The 21,022-nt window shown below is 44.9% G+C and overlaps 1 protein-coding gene across 3 annotated transcripts in view; it reads left to right on the top strand.

Moving 5' to 3' along the window:
• Window positions 1-21,022, top strand: part of aass (aminoadipate-semialdehyde synthase) — a 115,487-nt gene that overhangs the window by 80,062 nt on the left and 14,403 nt on the right. For all 3 annotated transcript variants that reach the window (XM_041215618.1, XM_041215617.1, XM_041215615.1), the window contains exons 21-23: window positions 1,966-2,061; window positions 4,893-5,008; window positions 5,876-5,964. In XM_041215618.1, coding sequence (XP_041071552.1) covers window positions 1,966-2,061; window positions 4,893-5,008; window positions 5,876-5,964 — 301 coding nt within the window. The remainder of the gene's footprint in view (window positions 1-1,965; window positions 2,062-4,892; window positions 5,009-5,875; window positions 5,965-21,022) is intronic.

Genomic DNA, 21,022 nt, shown 5'->3' with positions numbered 1-21,022 from the left:
AAAAACAGTAGCTCAGTCAATAATTTTACATCTGAGATGGATAGATTTTTGCTAGCCATGGCTATTGAGGCATATGGAGCCAAGAAGCATCATTTGAGTTACGGTACAGATCAGCCGTGATCTCACTGAATTGTGGAACAGGTTAGAGGGGTTGAATGGCATATTCCTGTTCCTTTGTTCCTAATAGATTTTAATATTTACCATTTTTAATAATTATCAAGCCGCCTTAGGCAGCACTTTCCAAACCGGAGACCACTACCATCTAGAAGGACAAGGGCAGCAGACACATGGGAACATCGCCACCTGGAAGTTCCCCTGCAAGCCACTCATCATCCTGACTTGGAAATATATCGCCGTTCGTTCACTGTCACTGGGTGACAATCCTGGAACTCTCTCCCTAACAGCACTGTGGGTGTACCTACACCACATGGACTGCAGTGGTTCAAGAAGGCAGCTCACCACCACCTTCTCAAGGGCAGTTATGGATGGGAAATAAATGCTGCCCAGCCAGCGATGCCACATCCCATGAACAAATATAAAAAAAAATTAAAAGACCTGTAGCTATTTTGTTGATTATTGTCACCACTTTTAAATACAATTACTTTATACCCCTGTTTCCAACTATGTGGAACTTACTTGCTCAGGTGACTTATGATAGACCTATTTTCCTGCTGGTTATTTTTTGAGAAATTTAAGACACTGAGTTTGAAAATATATTTTGTGTGAATCATTAGGTGGCTAATATTGTTGTTTACCCTGGGGAAATCACACACTCCTGGAGCAGTCTTGCTATTCCCCTTCTTTGAACTTACACTCTTCTCTCTCTGGTGGTGGGTAATTGGGAACTGCCAAGTGTTCACTTTCCACTTGGTGCATCAATATAGTCAAAGCACAGGAAGTACCTGTTGTCATTGTTCATGTTGATCAGTGATGGTTCTAATCATGAATGTAGTGATATTTTAGTGATATCATTCAAGTTCATCTTTCTGATTTTCTCCTCTCCTCTCCCCCTTAGCTTGTCCATGGAGTGGTGTCCTTCGCTCTAAAACCCTCCAAGATCTCTGCGCCCCTCCAATTCTGACCTCTTGCGCATCCGTGATTTACATCATTCCAGCATTGGCTGTTGCCTGGGCCCTAAGCTCTGGAATTCTCTCCCTAACCCTCTCTGCCTCTCTATCTTTCTTTCCTCCTTTAAGATTCCTTTTAAAAGCTAGCTCTTTGACCAAGGTTTTGGTAACCTTTCCTACCTCCTTATGTAGCTCAGTGTGAAACTTTCTCTGATAATGCCACTGTGATGCTTCTTGGGTGTTAATGGTGCTGTATGAATGCAAGTTGTTGTTTTTGCTTTTCCTCCTACTCAGGGTACCTTCACTATTGCTGAACCATCTGTCATGTTTCACTTTTTTACAGAGCTGAAGTGTCCGGTTTACTAATGCTGATTGTTAATTTAGAAATCTGGTTCTTGTCTTTGTGGTTGCACTAAGAAATTATTACGCAGCTTCATCTTTTGTTCTTTACAATTATTCTTTCTCGCAGGCACTGTTATGGTTAGAGGGTTCATGTGTTGCTTGATAGCCAGGACTTGTAATAGGCCTATTTTCCTGCAGATTATTTATTGTCGTATGTTTAATATCAGCATCTGTTTTCTGTTCCAAATCCATATGTGCAATAATCCAGTGCTTCTTGGATGATTGGGCCCTCCTGTAAGATTACAGAGGATTTAGGGAATTGGCTTTCAAGCTCCGTAAAATAAAGATTTAACCATTTTCATCTTCTAAGCAGACAAGTTGATTCATTAAATATTCGCCAACAGCCATCCACTGTTCCAGAGGAAACAATGTCAAGCACTTTAAATGAGACTGATCCTGGATGATGTTTAATCTGTCGACGGTTTTTGTAATTTGCAGTGCTGTCCATGATGAAGCATATGACCATGAATAGATATTGTCCTGTGTCCTCTTTCAGGGATATGCAAATACGGTGAAAGGATTTCACAAACTGGGATTGATCAATCCTGACCCAAGCCTGCTGCTTAGCCCAGAAGCTCCTCCTATCACCTGGGTATGTCCCTCTGTTTCAATGAAAATTGCACAGGGTGGTTTTTGCAGGATTATGCTGAGGGTTTTGGATACTCTGTGTGCAATAGGGATAGCTGCTAAAATACAGAATGCTGTCTTTCTCTAATCCTATTTCTGAACTAAACTACTGTATTACTAATAGCATCTGGGTCAATTTTTGAGCCGTTTTGTAATTCATTTTAAGTATTTTTTTCTCTAGACTTTCTGATAGGTAGCTTTTGAAGGATTGCTGAAACTATTTTGATTTATATCGCTGTTTATCCCATTTTGTTTATTTTCATCTGTAAAAGTATTATTGGTAATTTTATTTGGTTGGCTTTGATATTTCCCTTCTGTGTCTGTTCATGCAATTCGTCTTCCTCCTCTGGAAAAAAGGACTTTACACACATGCTTTCAGATAAAGGTAATGCTCAGGAGTACAGAAGGGTGGCCTGGGGTGACCAAACCTCTACTTTTTCCAACCATACTGATGGGAAGGGCCTTGCCTCCATTTGATGACCCAGTCCTTCATGAGTGCATTTGAAATCAGGAATCCATAAAGTGAACCGACGTGTGAACACTCCAAATGGCAGCACACTGGAACTGCTGCTCATTGCATCACCACCCCTCTCTTTATTATTAGTCATCACAAATTGAATATGGTAGTTAGAAGTTGACCACTTCTGATCGTGGAGGTACTGAGAACAAGACACCCTAGATTAAATGTAATATTTGGAGCCAAGTGCAAAATTAAATTCGTTACACTCCATGGGATGGGTTTTACGCTCCCCCACCAATGGGTTTGAAGGCAGGGGGCTTGTTAAGTCCAGCAGGCGGCCTGACCACTCCCTATTCGCTGTCCATACTCCCATATCCTCTTTCAGGGATATGCAAATACGGTGAAAGGACTTCACAAACTGGGATTGCTCAATCCTGACACAAGCCTGCTGCCAGGCCCGGGATACAGCTACACCAAGGATGGTGGGTGGAAGAGGGGCAGATGGGCTACACCAGGGATGGAGGGGGATGTGGGCTGCATCAGGGATGGGGGGTGCGGGGGGGGGGTGCGGGGCTGGTGGGTAACAGGGATTAGGAATGGGGTGGCATCAGGCAGCCTGCCCACCAGTGAGCCAATTGTCACCCCAGTTGGATGTAACCGGCAGCAGTAAAGGCTCATGCCAAGCAGCCAGCTCAGCAGCTTTCTCTGAGTGGGCCAGTGCATGCAGTTGGGGTTCTCCCTAAATGGGATCCCTGGGCTCATCCACCCAATTAGTATATATTAATCTGATCTTTCGTCAGTGGGGTGCGGTGGGGGTGGGTGGAGTTGGTGGTCAGGGAAAAATGGGTGGATGGTTGACATCACAGGTTTGGAAACTGTTGGAACACAGCAATTGTTGTAAGGGTGGGGTGGGGGTGGTGAGCAGTGTGGGGAATGGTTCTGTACCATAACTGGGGTACAGCTACACTAAGGGTGGTGGGTGGAAGAGGGGCAGATGGGCTGCACCAGGGATGGGGGTGTGGGGAGTGGGCCTGGTGGATAACAGGGATTAGGAGTGAGGGGGATGTACCAGGGGTCGCTTTTCTGCCCACCAGCAGCCAATGCAGTGAAAGCTGCCAGGCTGCCTGCTTCGTAGTCTCCTTCCCTGCTGCACATATTGTAGCAGCGGAGGCAGAATGAGACACTTAAGTAGGTATTAATTGGCCATTTAAGGGCTTCAGTTGATGCAAGAGCAGACTGGCTGCCTGACGCCCTCCCCCGTGCAATGTAACAGGTCTGGGGTGAGAACAAAGGCACCGGGCAGGCTACCCTTTCTAATTTACAAACTCCCACCTTCAAATCCAGCCTTTTATCTCCTTTACCATGTTGATCTCTACCCCGCCCCCACACCACTTCCTTCCCCTTGATCTACTAAGATGCTAGCTATCTTTTAGCTCACAGCTCTGATGAGGCGCATGTATCTGAAATGTTTATGTGTCTTCTCTCCTGTCAGATATCCATTACCCTGCTGATTCTCTAGCATTTTCTGTCTTTAGTTTTTTAAATTTACTAAGCATATCATCCTCAACTACACTGAAATGCTCTTTGTTGGGAATACCCTTGCGGCTTCTTCTGATTGGCTACCTTTACTCTGGTGGAACCCCTGATGCACTGTGTAAAAAAACATTTTTTCTGATCTTCCACTGGTCATTTGGAAGACCCCACACCTCCCCACCCCAAGGAAATGAGAAAATTGCCAGCATTTTATGCTCAAAACCTGGTGATCATTAGATAGATTATTGCTGGTGAGGGTAAGAGGGCATAAAGTGCAAATGAAAGGCAAGGGAGGGAGGAGGGCCAAATTATCAATGGATTTCTCCTATATTCTTTCATTACTCATTTCAAATGTAATAGGATATTCTTCTCCTTTCTAACATGACTGGAGAGCTATTTAGCTAACCACAACCTTGTTTGCAAGTGGTTTCTGAGGGAAGGGCTGGGGTTGCTACACTTCCAGTCCCTGCATGCTCTTATGCTTCAACATCTATGCAACTTCCCCAGTCCTATTTCTCAAGTTTCACCCATGGCTCTAACATGTGGTAAAATAACAGATTTTACTTGTGTAGAACCTTTCACTGAAATTAATGGTGTTCGCCTTGTATTCAAGGTTTGTCCAGCCAGCAACGACACGCTTAATTTAAAAGATATAAAAGTCTATCAATGTAGCATGTGAGTAGAGTGTGGATCTTTTGTTGTGTCTTTCTCTTCCTCCTTCCCCTCCCTATGCTGCCTCTGCCCCTGTAGTCCCAATTCATTATTCTTTACTCAGGCTATTTGAAACTCTAATGTTTGTACAGAGAGAGCTCATGTGTAACCTGGTGGGAATTGCACCATCCTGCAGTTTCCAAAGCCTCCAAGAAGCTATCTATGATAAGATTGGAAGAGACGACCACAGAATGAGCACTCTATTGTGGTGAGAAAACCATTGCTTTTTTCTTTCTGCTATTGGTCTCTTGAAAGTCACACACATTGCCCTCTTCCAGAGAATTGGGGAAATTGCAGAGTTCTTCATCAGTGCATTTGGTACTCAGTTCACAGTGATCTGTCAAGATGAGCTGAATGCAATAACGATGAGCTGAACAATGTTTGTATTCTATCCCTTATTAAGCTAGGACTTTTCACTCGATCTGGCAGTCTGCCTGAGGACCTGGGGTGGAGGGGAGGGGGCGCGTGATGGAAGGGCCTTCTTGAGACCCAAACTCACCAACTTCAGTTTTGTTTGGAGAAGGGAGAGTTGCCAAATCCTTATCAGATTTGAACAACCAAGTGGTGATAAAACCTTCACAATTGAAAAATATGTTTCTAATATCCTAACAGCTCTTTATTGAAGCAGTAGCTAGATTTCCTATTTTAAAACATTAAATGCCTTTGTGTGCTTGTTGGGGAAACAGGATAGTGATCTTTTTCAGTCTTTGCTGGCACTGTTATACAGATGATTGACTTGATTTTCTGGGAGTGTTCTTTGGCTCTCTAGGGTTTCCATCAAAATTACATTGGGAGACTGATAGATTTAGAATCCTATCTCCATGATGAATCGGTTTAACTGTCCCTCTGATCTCTACTTCTCTATTTCGCCTTGCTTTTTTTGTTTTCTCTCTCTCTTTGTTCTGTTCATTGCACCCAAGATGTGTTGAGACAGAGAACATCTTGTTGAGTCATTCCAATACATAGCTTGTCTGTGTTCCAGCTTACTAAACCTTATTTAAAAGACTGTTTTAATTGACACATTTGGTAAAATGCTTCCATTACTTGTAGTGACATTTATTTGCTTTCAATAAAGGCTTGGGCTGTTGGAAGATGAACCAGTTCACAAAGAACAGAGCCTTCTGGAGACTTTTGCAAAGCACATCGAGCCCAAACTTACCTATGGTAAGAAGAGCATTACATTTTCTCATGCTTTAACTTTACAGAATATGTTTTTTTAATGTTTTAGTTATAATTAATGAAAATTTGGTTTTAATGAAAATTAATTTAGTTTTAATTAATGAAAAATGAAAGAGAAAAAAATAAAGGTATGACTTGAAACACCTTGCTTTTATAAAGTTCTAACTGGAGTTTTAGCTAAATTGAAGCCCTGGACACTTAGATATGCATTTGGACTCAATTTTATCAGCACGTAAAATCACAAGTGTTTGCTGCTGAGACTGATTCCATTCCAGTATCTCTTTAAATAATTTCTGAGCAATATCATTGGAGATTAGTTGGTATTCTATTTTAAAGGAACATCGCATGAAGAATTCTTTCCAGATCTTGGTGTTTTATATTGAGAATGAATATTAAGCACAGAAGTATTTGCATTAATGGAGCATCTGTTATGACCTTCCATAAGACCATAAGACATAGGAGCAGAAATTAGGCCATTCGGCCCATCGAGTCTGCTCTGCCATTCAATCATGGCTGATAAGTTTCTCAGCCCCGTTCTCCCGCCTTCTCCCCATAACCTTTGAACCCCTTACCAACCAAGAACCTATCTATCTCGGTCTTAAATACACTCAATGACCTGGCCTCCACAGCCTTCTGCGGCAATGAATTCCATAGATTCACCACTCTCTGGCTAAAGAAGTTTCTCCTCATCTCTGTTCTAAAAGGTCTTCCCTTTACTCTGAGGCTGTGCCCTCGGGTCCTAGTCTCTCCTACTAATGGAAACATCTTCCCCACGTCCACTGTATCCAGGCCTTTCAGTATTCTGTAAGTTTCAATCAGATCCCCCCTCATCCTTCTAAACTCCATCGAGTATAGACCCAACGTCCTCAAATGTTCCTCATATGTTAAGCCTTTCATTCCTGGGATCATTCTCGTGAACTTCCTCTGGACCCTCTCCAGGGCCAGCACATCCTTCCTGAGATACGGGGCCCAAAATTGCTCTCAATATTTTAAATGTGGTCTGACCAGAGCTTTATAAAGCCTCAGCAGCACATCCCTGCTTTTATATTCTAGTCCTCTTGAAATAAATGCCAACATTGCATTTGCCTTCCTAACTACTGACTCAACCTGCAAGTTAACCTTAAGGGAATTCTGGATAGGACTCCCAAGTCCCTTTGCACTCCAGATTTCTGAATTCTCTCCCCATTTAGAAAATAGACCATGCCTCTATTCTTTCTACCAAAGTGCATGACCTCACACTTCCCCACATTGTATTCCATCTGCCACTTCTTTGCCCAATCTCCTAACCAGTCCAAATCCTTCTGCAGCCTCCCCACCTCCTCAATACTACCTGTCCCTCCACCTATCTTTGTATCATCTGCAAACTTAGCCAGGATGCCCTCAGTTCCTTCAGCTGGATCATTAATGTATAAAGTGAAAAGTTGTGGTCCCAACACTGACCCCTACGGAACTTCACTAGTCACCGGCCACCATCCTGAGAAGGACCCCCTTATCCGCACTCTCTGCCTCCTGCCAGACAGCCAATCTTCTATCCATGCTAGTACCTTGCCTCTAACACCATGGGCTCTTATCTTACTGAGCCGCCTCCTGTGTGGCACCTTGTCAAAGGCCTTCTGTGAGTCCAAGTAGATAACATCCATTGGCTCTCCTTTGTCTAACCTACTCGTTACCTCCTCAAAGAAATCTAACAGATTTGTCAGGCATGACCTCCCCTTGATGAAACCATGCTGACTTTGCTTGATTTTTACCATGCACTTCCAAGTATTCTGAAATCTCATCCTTAATAATGGACTCTAAAATCTTACCAATGACTGAGGTCAGGCTAATCGACCTTTAATTTCCCATCTTTCGCCTCACTCCCTTCTTAAACAGGAGGGTTACATTAACGATTTTCGAGTCCTCTGGGACCCTCCCTGACTCCAGTGATTCCTGAAAGATCGCCACTAACACCTCCATTATCTCTTCAGTTATCTCCTTCAGAACTCTGGGGTGTAATCCATCTGGTCCAGGCGATTTATCCACCTTCAGACCTTTCAGTTTTCCTAACACCTTCTCCTTTGTAATGGCCACCATACTCACCTCTGCCCTCCAGCTCTCTTGAACTTTGGGGATGTCACTCGTGTCTTCTAATGTGAAGACTGATGCAAAGTACCTATTCAGTTCCTCCGCCATTTCTTTGTTCCCCACTAATATTTCTCCAGCGTCATTTTCCAGTGGCCCAATGTCCACTTTTGTCTCTCTCTTACCCTTTATATATCTAAAAAAAACTCTTGCAATCTTCTTTTATATTACTGGCTAATTTACCCCCATATTTAATCTTGTCCCTCCTTATTTCTTTTTTAGTTGTCCTCTGTTGGTCTTTGTAGGCTTCCCAATGTCCTGCTCTTCACTGTATTGCATGCTTTCTCTTTAGCTTTTATGCTGTCCCTGACTTCCCTTGTCAGCCATGGTTGCCTCGTCCTCCCTTTAGTATGCTTCTTCTTTCTTGGGATGAATTTTTGCTGTGTCTCCCAAATTACTCCCGGAAACTCCTGCCATTGCTGTTCCACTGTCTTTCCTGCTAGGCTCATCTAGTCAATTCTGGCCAGCTCCTCCCTCATGCCTCTGTAGTTGCCTTTCTTCAACTGTAATACCGTTACATCTGATTCCAGCTTTTTCCTCTCAAATTGCAGGGTAAATTCTATCATTTTATGGTCACTTCCTCCTAAGGGTTCCTTCACCTTATCAATTCTGCCTCATTACACATCACTAAATCTAGAATTGCCTGTTCCCTAGTGGGCTCCACCATAAGCTGCTCCAAAAAGCCATCTTGACATTCCACAAATTCCTTTCCTTGGGATCCACTACCAACCTGATTTTCCCAGTCTACCTGCATATTGAAAACCCCCATGATCTCTGTAACCTTGCCTTTCTTACACACCTTTTCTATCTCCTGGTGTATCTTGTGCCCCACCTCCTGACTACTGTTCGGAGGCCTGTACATAACTCCCATTATGTTTTTTTTTTTTGCCTTTTGTAGTTCCTCAACTCAACCCACACAGATTCTACATCATCTGACTCTACATCATTTCTTGCTATTGATTTAATTTCATTTCTTACTAACAAAGCAACCCCACTCCCTCTGCCAACCTGCCTATCTTTTTGATAGGATGTATATCCTTGGATATTTAGCTCCCAGTCCTGATTTCCTTGCAGCCTTGTCTCCATAATGCCCACCACATCATACCTGCCAATTTCAATCTGCGTCACAAGCTCATTTACCTTATTTCATATACTGCGTGCATTCAGATACAACACCTTCAGTCCTGTATTTCCCGTCCCCTTTCTCATTGTTGTCCCTTTATCTGATGCGCTTGAAGTTGGTTCCTAGCCCTTTCCAAACACTCTGTCCTATTTTGTGTTCTGGAGACTTTAGTAGCCTCTCCTGAGCTCTCTTTTCTTTTCAGTTTTTTCATAATTTTCCATGAAGTTGAATCCTCCACCGCGCCCCCCCACCACCCCCCACCCCACTCCACACACGAACCTGCTGCTTTGTTTCCCATTAGTCATACTTCTTGGAGTTTTACCCTTCCCTCCAAAGCATGCCACAATCAGTAAAGTGCTTTTGAATTGTAGTCAGACTGTGTGTAATGGAGGAAGCATGGGGATGAATTTTTTGGGCACCTGCTGGCAAATTTGAAGGCAGGAGGTACTTGTAAAATAAAATGGGAGGATTGCCTTACCACCCACACCTAACCTGCCTCCCGTATTACAGTGGGCAGGCAACATGCAGCTTTCCCATCCTTTGGCCTGTTGAGGCTCTTAAGTGATCAATTAATGGTAAACAGCCCATCAACTTTCACTGCAGGGCTGCTGTTGGATAGAAAGGGGGTACCTCCTTTGGGAGGGTCTCCAGTGCCTATCAGAGGCACACCCCCAAAGGTCTCCGTCCCAATTGCTAAAATCTGATTCCCTACCCCCCTCTCCCTCGCTGGGGTTTGCCATGCAGGCCCAATCAAAATGCCTGACTAACCTGAAGCCTGGGACCCATCACTTCTTCATCTTTGTGGATTAAGCAGTAGCTACTACTCAATTCTGCATTGCTGGGGCTACAGAGCTGCTGGGCATCAGATTGGTCAGCAGCTCTCTGGCGTGGGAGCGAAAATCCCACTCCAATCAAATTGAGGCTGCCCAGGGACGACCCCCAGCAGTCTGGTTTCTAGTCGGTCATGGTGCCAAAGGACTTCATTTGTTGGGGGGCCGGGGGACCTGAGTAATCCGTTCTGCCATAAAATCCACCCAATAGAACCTTTCATTGTGTTCCGTATCCAGGCCTGTTCTAGTTCCCCATTTCAAATTAGACATTTGATGGCAAGGAGAAGATGGTCACTACGTCATCATTAGAGAGACGAGACATCCAGTAAGGGAAAAACAAAAGGTAACAAAATGCTATAATTAAAAGCATTTACACAGTTAATTAGACAGTATATAAAAAAAAGACTCTTTTAGATACTGTATTAATAACATTTGTTGTTTTTAGTTAAAATTGTACAACGGCAATCCTCTTCAGTTGATGGGTTGTGGGAACAGCAGGACTTTGAGGTTCAGTGATTTCCCCTACACTTGGCAAACACAAGATAGTATTGTATAGATTTGTAGCATAGTGTGGATTTGAACCAATAACAAACTGACGTTCTGTTTATCAAAAGGACAACTCATCCAAATCATCTCAGCCAAAATTGTCCACTTCGGGTTGAATGAGGTTGAGAACTGCTTCTTGTTTGGTGACCATTTGTGTCATGCTTTATACAATAAGGATAGCATTGAATCAACTCCACAATCAAGCCTTCCAGACTAAAATACTTTTTCTTTCCAAAGGTCTTCACTGAACGCACTCAAAATCATTCACACATACAGAGTTAAAATCAGGCCCTGTTTGTCTGGACAGTCTCATCCTGATGTTTCTTGATAAGATTCTTTCATAGTCAACCAAAATTAAGACCTGTACACTATTGAACAGATAATAATCTCAGGCAATAATGGATGAAGATCCATAATGTCGTTCACAAAGGTGAATTATACTGATCAAATTGCAGAAGACATTTAATTTACTTTCATCCACTTTTGACTTGATTAGAGGAATGAAAATGTATCCAAGCATTGGCAGACTAAAAGTCACTGTATTAAGTTCTCCCATTCTTCAGGCTTTATCGCTATTTGAAGAAGAATAGGACATTCTCCTGAGTTTCCTGACTAGCATTCCTATCTTATTGATTTGCATTTTGTGCGAGTTTGCTTTATGGCAAGTTGACTGCCATGTTTGTCTGCAGAACAGCAGTGATTGCATTTTGTTGAACCATAGGAGGAAGAGAACAGCACAGAAGGAGGCCATTCATCCTATCATGCCCATGCCAGCTCTTTGAAAGAGCTATGCAATTAGCCACACCCCCTTGCTCTTTTCCCATTGCCCTGTAAAATTTTCCTTTTCAAGTATTCTTTTCAATTCACTTTTGAAAGTAACTATTGAATCCTGTTCAACTGCCGTTTTAGCTAGTGCATTCCAGATTGTTGAAGAAAAACTCCCCATTTTCCCTCTTCATTCTTTTGCCAATTATCTTAAGTCTATGATTTTGATTTCAAAATAATGGGACATTCAAGGTGAGTTCATTCATCTTTTAAAATCAATGCATTCATATTGAGGCCTAAAGCTAGTTAGCAGCATGCCTGTATAAAAGATGTTGTCAAGGAGTAAAAAATTGGCTCCATAAATTGTATTTCTTAACAATATCATGTTTCCCCTGATATTTTAGACATATTGTAGGAATCATCTTTGATTTTGTTCACGTGTCCATGAATATTTAAAGTTAGCAACGTAATAAGTAAAAACTGCAGACATGATACAAAAGTGATTCTCTGCATGTCTTTTGGTGAAGTGGATCATGCACATGTTTAAAATGTCCGTACCTGTGATTTTGATCATTTGAATAGTTCTTTAAATTCTAACTAAACTTTCTATCCTGGTCTTGGGAATGGAGTGGACCCCTCTGTGTATGAAATCATAAACATATTCTTTATAACAGTATTTGCAATTCTGTTCCTGCTTCCCTCCCTAATTCCATGGTGCATTGTAGGTCCTTCATTTGCATGAGTTTGTATTGTGCCTAAATTATTCATCAAGTGAGGTCTTTGTTAGAAGCAACCACATATGTAAGCACCACATTTAGAAAATCTGACTTTACTCTTGGCTGCCTGAAGGAGAAAAAATTGCTAGATCAGTTGTTGTAGTACCAGGTAACATGAGGTTATAACAATATTTGCAGCATTCTGGCAGGCGTACTTGGGGCATGGACAGGATGGATAGGGAGCAGCTGTTCCCCTTAGTTGAAGGGTCAGTCACAAGGGGGCATAAGTTCAAGGTGAGGGGCAGGAGGTTTAGGGGGGATGTGAGGAAAAACTTTTTTACCCAGAGGGTGGTGACGGTCTAGAATGCACTGCCTGGGAGGGTGGTGGAGTCGGGTTGCCTCACATCCTTTAAAAAGTACCTGGATGAGCACTTGGCACATCGTAACATTCAAGGCTATGGGCCAAATGCTGGTAAATGGGATTAGGTAAGTAGGTCAGGTGTATCTCGCGTGTCGGTGCAGACTCAATGGGCCTCTTCTGCACTGTGATTCTAATATAGCTGGGGATTATTTTATGAGTGATATAAAAGCAAAAATCTGCAGATGCAGGAAATCTGAAATAAAAAGAAAAAAAAGTTGTTGGAAATTCTCAGCAGGTCAGGCAGCATCTGTGGAGAGAAAGCGAGTTTGAGCAGGATTTTCTGGCCCTGTCCGTGACGGGTGTCATGGTGCGCAGGAGCAGAAAATGTCGCAAGATCAGAAAAATCAGTGTATCGCCGTCATAAAAGCAGTCTGGGATCATCCGCTCCAGCCATCGATGGCAGGCTGCGTTTCCCACCACAGCACGCTGGGGATGTCTTTTTAACACATTTGCATCTCATTATGAGGGCTGCTCACTGGAATCATCCCCCCACGTTGGATCAAGAGGGCACGTCAGCATCCAATTATATAAGCAATGCGACCTGCACCTTGCTTGTGACTTCGAGGTTCATTCGCCTACCTTGCATTGTGCAGCACTCACAGCAACTTAGACTCAGCATCAGGTTTCGCAGGCAGGACCATATTGTTTTCGGGGAGGGGTGGGGGGGGTTGTCGGAGGCAAGTCTCTACCTACCAGACCAGTGGTAAGGTAGGGGTGGCTTTTAATGTGCTGCAGGGTAAGGTCCACACTGGGGAAGGGGGGAAATTGGCCTGAAGCATGAGAAGGGGCTGCAGAGTAAGGCCTCTACTAGGGGTAAGAGTGGGGACAATTGCATTCAGACAGTGGGCAGGGATGATGGCGGGGGAGGTGAATGGGAAAGCATCCTCAGTGCCAGTATGCGGAGAGAGTCGGTAACAGAATGACATAATCGAGTTGGGGCCAGAATGAGAGGATCACTGAGTGGAGAAATGCTCCTTGCAAAGACTGCCCTTGTTCCAGTCCAGGCAGGGGGGAGGGCCTGTCAGTCCAGTTTCAGTCGTGTCCAGGATGTTGTGTGCAGGGCATTGTTGTAACATCACACATATTGGTCCAGGGGGTTTCTGGCATCATACTGGGCCACACTCAGTCAAGAGAGACATCAACAACCTACAGATGGGGAAATGGTATTGTGTGGGCATTCAAGGGTGTCAGAAGGGGTGGAGGGGAGCGGTTTAATATGTCAGACTGTGCAAGTGTCCTCAAGATGGGGAAGGGTGAGGTCCACGTGGGACATAGGCACAGCTTTCTCACCATGTTCCAGGGATAACAAATGGATATCCACCACAATCACAATGGGATCAAGGAATACAGGGGGAGGATTGAGATTTTTTTTGGAGAGAGGGAAACCTGAACATTAAGCTCCTCCGGGATGATGGGAGGGGTTTCCACGCTCACACAGGGATGGTCCAAGCTGGCCTGGCAGTGAGGCCTCAGCACCGCCATCTTCCAACCTGCAATGATGATGCAGTAAAAAAATTAAACTGAGGAGATACTCTGCTGATGAGGGCTCTGAGGACAGGTGCATGTAATTGTCGGTGTGGGGGGTGGGTGGGTGCTGTACTGTGCATTCTCAAATGAGGAGAGCCATAGATGTTTACAGCACAGAAGGAGGCCATTTGGCCCATCGTGTCTGTGCTGGTCAGAAAAGATCTGACTACACTAATTCCATTTTCGAGCGCTTGGCCCATAGCCCTGGACACTATGGCAATGCACGTGAATATCTAAATAATTAAATGTGATGAGAATTTCTGATTCAACCACTCTTTCAGGCAGTGAGTTCCAGACTCCCACCACCCTCTGGGTGAAAATTTCTCCTCAACTCCCTCTTTAGCCTTCTACCTCTTACCTTAAATCTATGCCCCCTGGTTATTGACCCCTCCACTAATGGAAAAAGTGACTTCCTATCCACCCTATCCCTGCCCCTCATACTCTTTTATATGCCTCTATCAGGTCCTCTCTCAACCTTTGTTGCTCCAAGGAAAACGACTCCAGCCTATCCAATCTTTCCTCATAGCTCAGGCCCTCCAGCCTAGGCAGTATCCTGGTAAATCTCCTCTGCAGCCTCTCCAGTGCAATCGCATCCTATAATGTGGTTATCAGAACTGCATGCAGTACTCTAGTTGTGGCCTAACTAGTGTTTTATACAGTTGCAGCATAGCCTCTCTTCTCTTGTAGTCTATGCCTTGATTAATGAAGGCAAGTATCCCACATGCCTTCTTAACCACCTTATCTACCTGCTCTGCTACCTTCAGGGATCTGTGGAAACACACCAAGATCCCTCTGATCTTTCCAGGATCCTACCATTCATATTTTAATCCTTTGCCTTGTTAGCCCTCCCCAAGTGCATTACCTCACACTTTTCTGGTTTGACTTCCATTTGCAACTACTCTGCCCACCTGACCAGTCCATTGATGTCCTCCTGCAGTTTACAGCTATTGTCCTCACTATTTACTACCCTACCAATTTTCCTGTCATCCGTGAACTTCTTGATCATACCCCCTACATTTAAGTCCAAATCATATATGTACATCACTAACAGAAAGGGCTCCAGCACCGAGCCCTGTGAAACCCAACTGGATACAGACTTCCAGACACAGAAACATCCCTCTACCATCACCTGCTGCTTCCTGCCTCTCAGGCAATTTTGGATCCAACGTGCTCCTTTGCCTTGGATCCCATGGGGTCTTACTTTCTTGACCAATCTGCCATGAGGGACCTTATCAAAAGCCATGCTAAAATCCATATAGATCACATCAAATGCATTACCCTCATCAACACTCCTGGTTACCTCCGCAAAAGATTTGATCAAATTTGTCAAACACAGTCTTCCCTTACAAATCCATGCTGACTATCCCTGATTAATCCGTGCCTCTCCAAATGCAGATATATTATATCCCTCAGAATTTTTTCTAGTAACTTTCCTACCGCAAAGGTTAGACTGACTGGCCTGTAATTTCCTGGTCTGTCCCTTCCTCCCTTTGTTAATAATGGGACAGTTAGCAGTTAGTAGCCCTCCTGTCCTCTGGCACCTCACCTGTGGCCAGAGAGGATTTGAAGATTACTGCCAGGATACCTCTTCCCTTCCCTTCTTCAACAGCCTGGGGTACATCTCATCCAGGCCTGCAGATTTATCCACTTTAAAGGCCGCTAAACTTGCGAGTACCTCCTCCCTCTCTCTATGTTAATTTCCTCTAATATTTCACAGTCCTCCACCCTGATATCTATACTTGCGTCCATTGTGAAGACCAACATATTCATTGAGGACTGGACCCACACCTTCTGGGTCCACACACATATTACCTCTTTGGTCCCTAATTGGCCCTATTCTTTCCCTAGTTATTCTCTTGCTCTTTGTATGTTTTAAAAACCCTTCGGATTTTCCTTTATTCTACCCACTAATGTTTTCTCATGCACCCTCTTAGCTTTCCTAATTTCCTTTTTAAGACACCCCCGTGCACTTCTTATACTCTTCTAGGGACTCTGCCATATTGCACCCTCGGTATATGCCATAACCTTCTTTTTCTCTTAATCCTAACCTTTATGTCCCTTGACATCCCGGTTTCTCTGGACGTGGTCTCCCTCTTTGTCTTTACAGTAACATATTTGCCCTGTACTCTCACTATTTCCTCCTTGAATGCCTCCCACTGCTCTGACACAGTTTTATCTGCAAGTAGCTGCTCCAAGTCCACTTGGGCCAAATCGTATCTCATCTTAGTAAAATTAGTCTTTCCCCAGTTTTATTCCGAGCTATCCTAAATCTAACTGAGTTATGGTCACTATCTCCAAAATGCTCCCCCTCCGATACGCCTTCCACCTGCTCGGGCTTATTTCCGAATCTTAGGACCAGAACTGTCCCTTGTGGAGCTTTCTAGGTACTGGCTAAAAAAAGTTCTCCTGGATACAACTTAAGAATTTTTCTCACTCCCTACCTTGCACACTAAAACTGTCCTAGTTAGTATTTGGGTAGTTAAAATCCCCTACTATTACTGCGTTATTATTCATATGCTTCTCTGAAATTTGATTACATATTTGAGCCTCTATCTCTCCCTGACTGCTTGGACGCCTATAGTACACACCCAACAGCATGTTTGTTTTTTTTTACTTCTACCCATATTTGATGATCCTTCCAAGATATAATCCCTTGTCACTGCTTTAACTGATTCCTTGATCAATATTGCGACCCCCCCCCCTCCTCTTTTATTCCCCTCTCTATCCCGTCTGAATATCCTATAACCAGGAATGTTGAGCTGCGCTTCTTTCAGCCAAGTCTCAGTCATAACTATGATATCATACTCCCACATGCCTATCTGTGCCCTCAGTTCATCTGTCTTATTCCTCCGGCTCCTTGCATTTAAAATATATTCCATTTAGCCTTGCTAAACTCACTTCTTTCTTATCTAGCCTATGTTTCCTCTGCCTTCCAGACTCACTTACTAACGTTTTAACTTCTAATTCCTTCTCAGCTTCTCTCCCCTCTGAACTACTTTTCAGGATCCCATCCCCCTGCCAATTTAGTTTAAATCCGCCCCAACAGCATTAGCGAACCTCCCCACAAGGATGTTGGTCCTGTTCCTATTCAGATGTAACCCGTCCAACTTGTACAGGTTCCACCATCCCCAGAAATGGTCCCAGTGCCCCAGGAATCTAAAGCCCTCCCTCCTACACCTTCTCTCCAGCCATGCATTCATCCTTCTATCCGTCTGTTCCTATACTCACTACTGTGTGGCACCAGGAGTAATCCAGAGATTGCTACCTTTGATGTCCTGATTTTCAATTTCCTACCTAAGTCTGCTTGCAGGACCTCATTTCTCTTTCTTGCTATGTCATTGGTCCCAGACTTGGCCCACGACCTCTGGCTGTTCACCCTCCCCCCTTCATTCGTCCTGCAGCCATTTTGTGACATCCTAGACCCTGGCATCCTGGAGGCAACATACCATCCTGGAGTCACATCTACGGCCGCAGAAGCGCCTGTCTACTCCCCTCACTAACGAATCCCCTACCACTATTGTCCTTCCGCACTTCTTGCTGTCTCCACTGAGCAGCTGAACCATCCACAGTGCCATGGCCTTGGCTTTGTTTGGCCCCCACAGAGGATCCGTCACTCTCACTATTTTCTAAGGCTGAAAAATGGTTTGTGAGCGAGATGCAATCAGGGGATTCCCTCACTACCTGCCTGGTCCCCTTCTTCTGTCTGGCGGTCACCCATTCCCTCTCTGCTTGCACTTCCTTAAGCTGTGGGGTGATCACGTCCTGAAATATGGTATCCATGAACCTCTCAACCTCGTGAATGCACCGTAGTGCCCCCAGCTGCTGCTCAAGCTCCAAATCCCGAGCTCGAGTTGCTCCAGTTGGAGGCACCTCCTGCACACAAGGTCATCCAGGCCGCCAGGAGCGTCTAGGATTTCCCACATAATGCAGGATGTGCAAATCACTGGACTGAGCTCCCCAGGCATATCTAACGCAGGTTAGGTGCCTTTCAATGAGAATGCAGGGAATGAGGATAGTGAAGCTATGATGTGCTTTAATGCAAGACTAATCCTGTAAAGTTGCACTAATTGATCTCCTTGTATTAACCCCTTGTTCACAGCATGGAAATTCCCCAGAGCAGTAATACACTCTCGAGCAATTGGGCAACTGGACAAGCTTCAGATGCATGTTGTAATCATGGCATTGGCAGCTTCACAGAGGAGCAACCTTAGGCCTAAATAATCTCAGTTCCTGACTAAACATTTTCCCTCATGTTTATTCTAAAAATTGTGGCATCAGAGTGCAGTAAATGAGGATCCAAGTGCCTGGCCAAAGCAATCTCATAGCAGACGGTCATGTAAACCTTTACACCTTGAAACGAACCCTGCGCTGGCCTGGATTTTTGTGGTGAGTAGTTTCTAACAAGGGAACAAAGCCCTTGAACCCATATTCACTGACGAGTCATTGACAGAAAGAGGACCTTGGAGACTAATGCTGACACTTGTCTGTCTCTCGCTGATACTGCAGAGAGGAAGCCATCTGGAAGGAGGAGCCTGGATTTATTGCTGCCTGTATAATCACATACAGGCAGAAGGGAAGAAAATTATGATGGAGACGCAGGCTCACCAAAGTGAGGAGCCAAACCCTCGAGACCAAGGGCCAGCAGGGCCCTCTCCAGACACAGAGGATGAGGCTCACAGAAACATCATGAGAAGGTGCCTCACAAGACCGAGGGTGCACAGCACTCACATGGCTTATCTGCAGATAAGCGAGAGAGAATGTCACCAACACCTGTCCAGGGATCTGGTGACTTAAGTTTGCCATATTCTGCAGGAATTGGTGCCACAGGGACCGGGAGGGCATCCCTTGCCACAGGCTGTGAAAGTAACCGCCACACTTAACTTCTATGCCAGTGGCTCCTTCCAGACTCTACTGGGGACCTCTGCAGAATCTCTCAAGCATCCACACACAAATGCATTCATGAGGTCATAGACACCCTTTTAGCCAAGGCCCGCAATTACATCAACTTTGGCAGAGATCAATCCAGCCAGGACGCCAGAGCACTGGGCTTTGCTGAGATTTCCGGTTTCCCGCAGGTGCAAGGTGCTATTGACTGTACTCATGTGGTTATAAAAGCTTCCTGGCAACAGGTACTGCAATACAGAAACAGGAAAGGCTTCCACTCACTCAATGTACAGCTGGTCTGTTACCACAGCAGACAAATCCTGAAGGTTTGTGCCAGATGCCCAGGAAGTATCCACGACTCATACATCTTGCGTAGATTTCAGATCCCGGACATCTTCGGACCACATAGGATCCAGGATCAGCTCCTCAGTGACATAGGGACCAGCAAAGACGTGGCTGATGACGTGTGTGCAGCGCCACAGAATCCTGCAGAGAGAAGGTGCAGCGAAGCTCATGTTGCTGCCAGAGTATTGGTGGAAGAAACCTAAAGATATGATTCTGATGCCTAGACAGATCTGGCGGAACACTTCAGTGCAGTCCCCAAAGGGTCTCACTGATCATTGTGGCTTGCTGTGCGCTGCACAAACTAATGCTGAAAAGCGGGGAGGACTTGCTAGATGCCGACATTGAGGAGCTGTACGTCTCCTCAGATGCTGCACATCTCCTCCGATGTGGTGCACATTAAAGGGAATGAGACTGTTCAGTTGGAAGAAACTGAGGCTGCAGAGGAAGAGGCCATAGGATGGACGAGACGAGGCAGACATGTGCCTGAGGCCCTCATAGCCACCAGATTCCATGAGGAGAATAATGAGTGGCAGTCAGTGGCAGTCAGTACCCTTTTGGCCAAGTGCCCTCCATCGTGGGCCAGCATGAACACCAGTGTTGCTATTACTCTCATTTAGCCCAAGCACTTCACTCTGAGAGCGAATAGTCACACATCAGGCTCACATTGTCCTGATCCTTTGAAGGATGATGAAGACTCAGGAGCAAGTGTCTTTGCTGAGATGAGGTGCTAACTGGAGGAGGGAGTCCCAGCATTCAGAAGATGCTGCTTCTTCAAGCATTTATCCAGCATCCCAGTCGCAACAGCAGCCTACAAGAGCCAGGAGCTGTTCCACTATCCTCAGCGGGCTCATAGCTGAATGTCTTCAAAGTGACAAGGCTCCTCAAGGCGATCCATCTCCAGCAATGGGACAACGTATTCAGTGTACCCCCGATGGTGAAACTGATGGGTGAAGCTTGAGCCAAGGCAGCTGAGGATGTTCCACACGTCTTCATCTAACCTGAGATGACTCCACCCTCCGTGTCACCTTCTCTATCAAGTTAACATCCGGTCCTCTCGGTTAGGAATGCTGGTTCGCTTTTATCCTCACCTTGCTATGCATTGTGGACCCTTTGAAGATGACAATGTTCAATCACTTGCATGCCAGATATTAAAATATCTCCTCTTTAAGACACACATTGTGCCCTCATTGCAAATTAGCATTACACGTCTTGGCGAGTGTTTAGGTGATGGGACGCACAGCATGCATCCCAACATTTGACGACAGCCTTGTGGCTACAATGAAGCAATCAAAGCTGTAGCTTTGAGCACCAGGGCAATAATGTGGCTGAGAGGGCAGAACTTTGGCACCTTGAGGTGGCAAAGTGCTCCTACTTATTGGTGAGCTTCGCACTGAGAGAGGACCTTGAGCTCCGGCACTCCACCCCAGCTCTAGGACCTCTCCCTGCAATTGTGTGCGATCTTGTTCTGCATAAAGACAGATGGAGAGTGTGACAAGACGCATGCCAGGGCAGGTGATAAGGATGCCTGGCATGTGAGTGATGGGGGTGCCATGGCCGGGATGAGGACACAATCTCCAGAGGAGATGAGTCTAGGTGGAGATTTGAGGGTGTGTGTGAGAGTGAATTTTGATGTCCCTTGAGTTGGCAGTGAGTGAGATGCCACTGAATATGTGATGGGCTTGTAAGTGTGAGCATTGAGAGTGATGAGATGCTTGACTTACCCTGATGGCACGGATGAGATCATTCATTCTTTTTCTGCACTGGG

The sequence above is a fragment of the Carcharodon carcharias genome, chromosome 21 (genome assembly GCF_017639515.1).
Source record: "Carcharodon carcharias isolate sCarCar2 chromosome 21, sCarCar2.pri, whole genome shotgun sequence".
Lineage (NCBI taxonomy): Eukaryota > Metazoa > Chordata > Chondrichthyes > Lamniformes > Lamnidae > Carcharodon > Carcharodon carcharias.
Note: the sequence above shows the minus strand (reverse complement) of the source record. Positions and strands in the feature narration are given on the sequence as shown.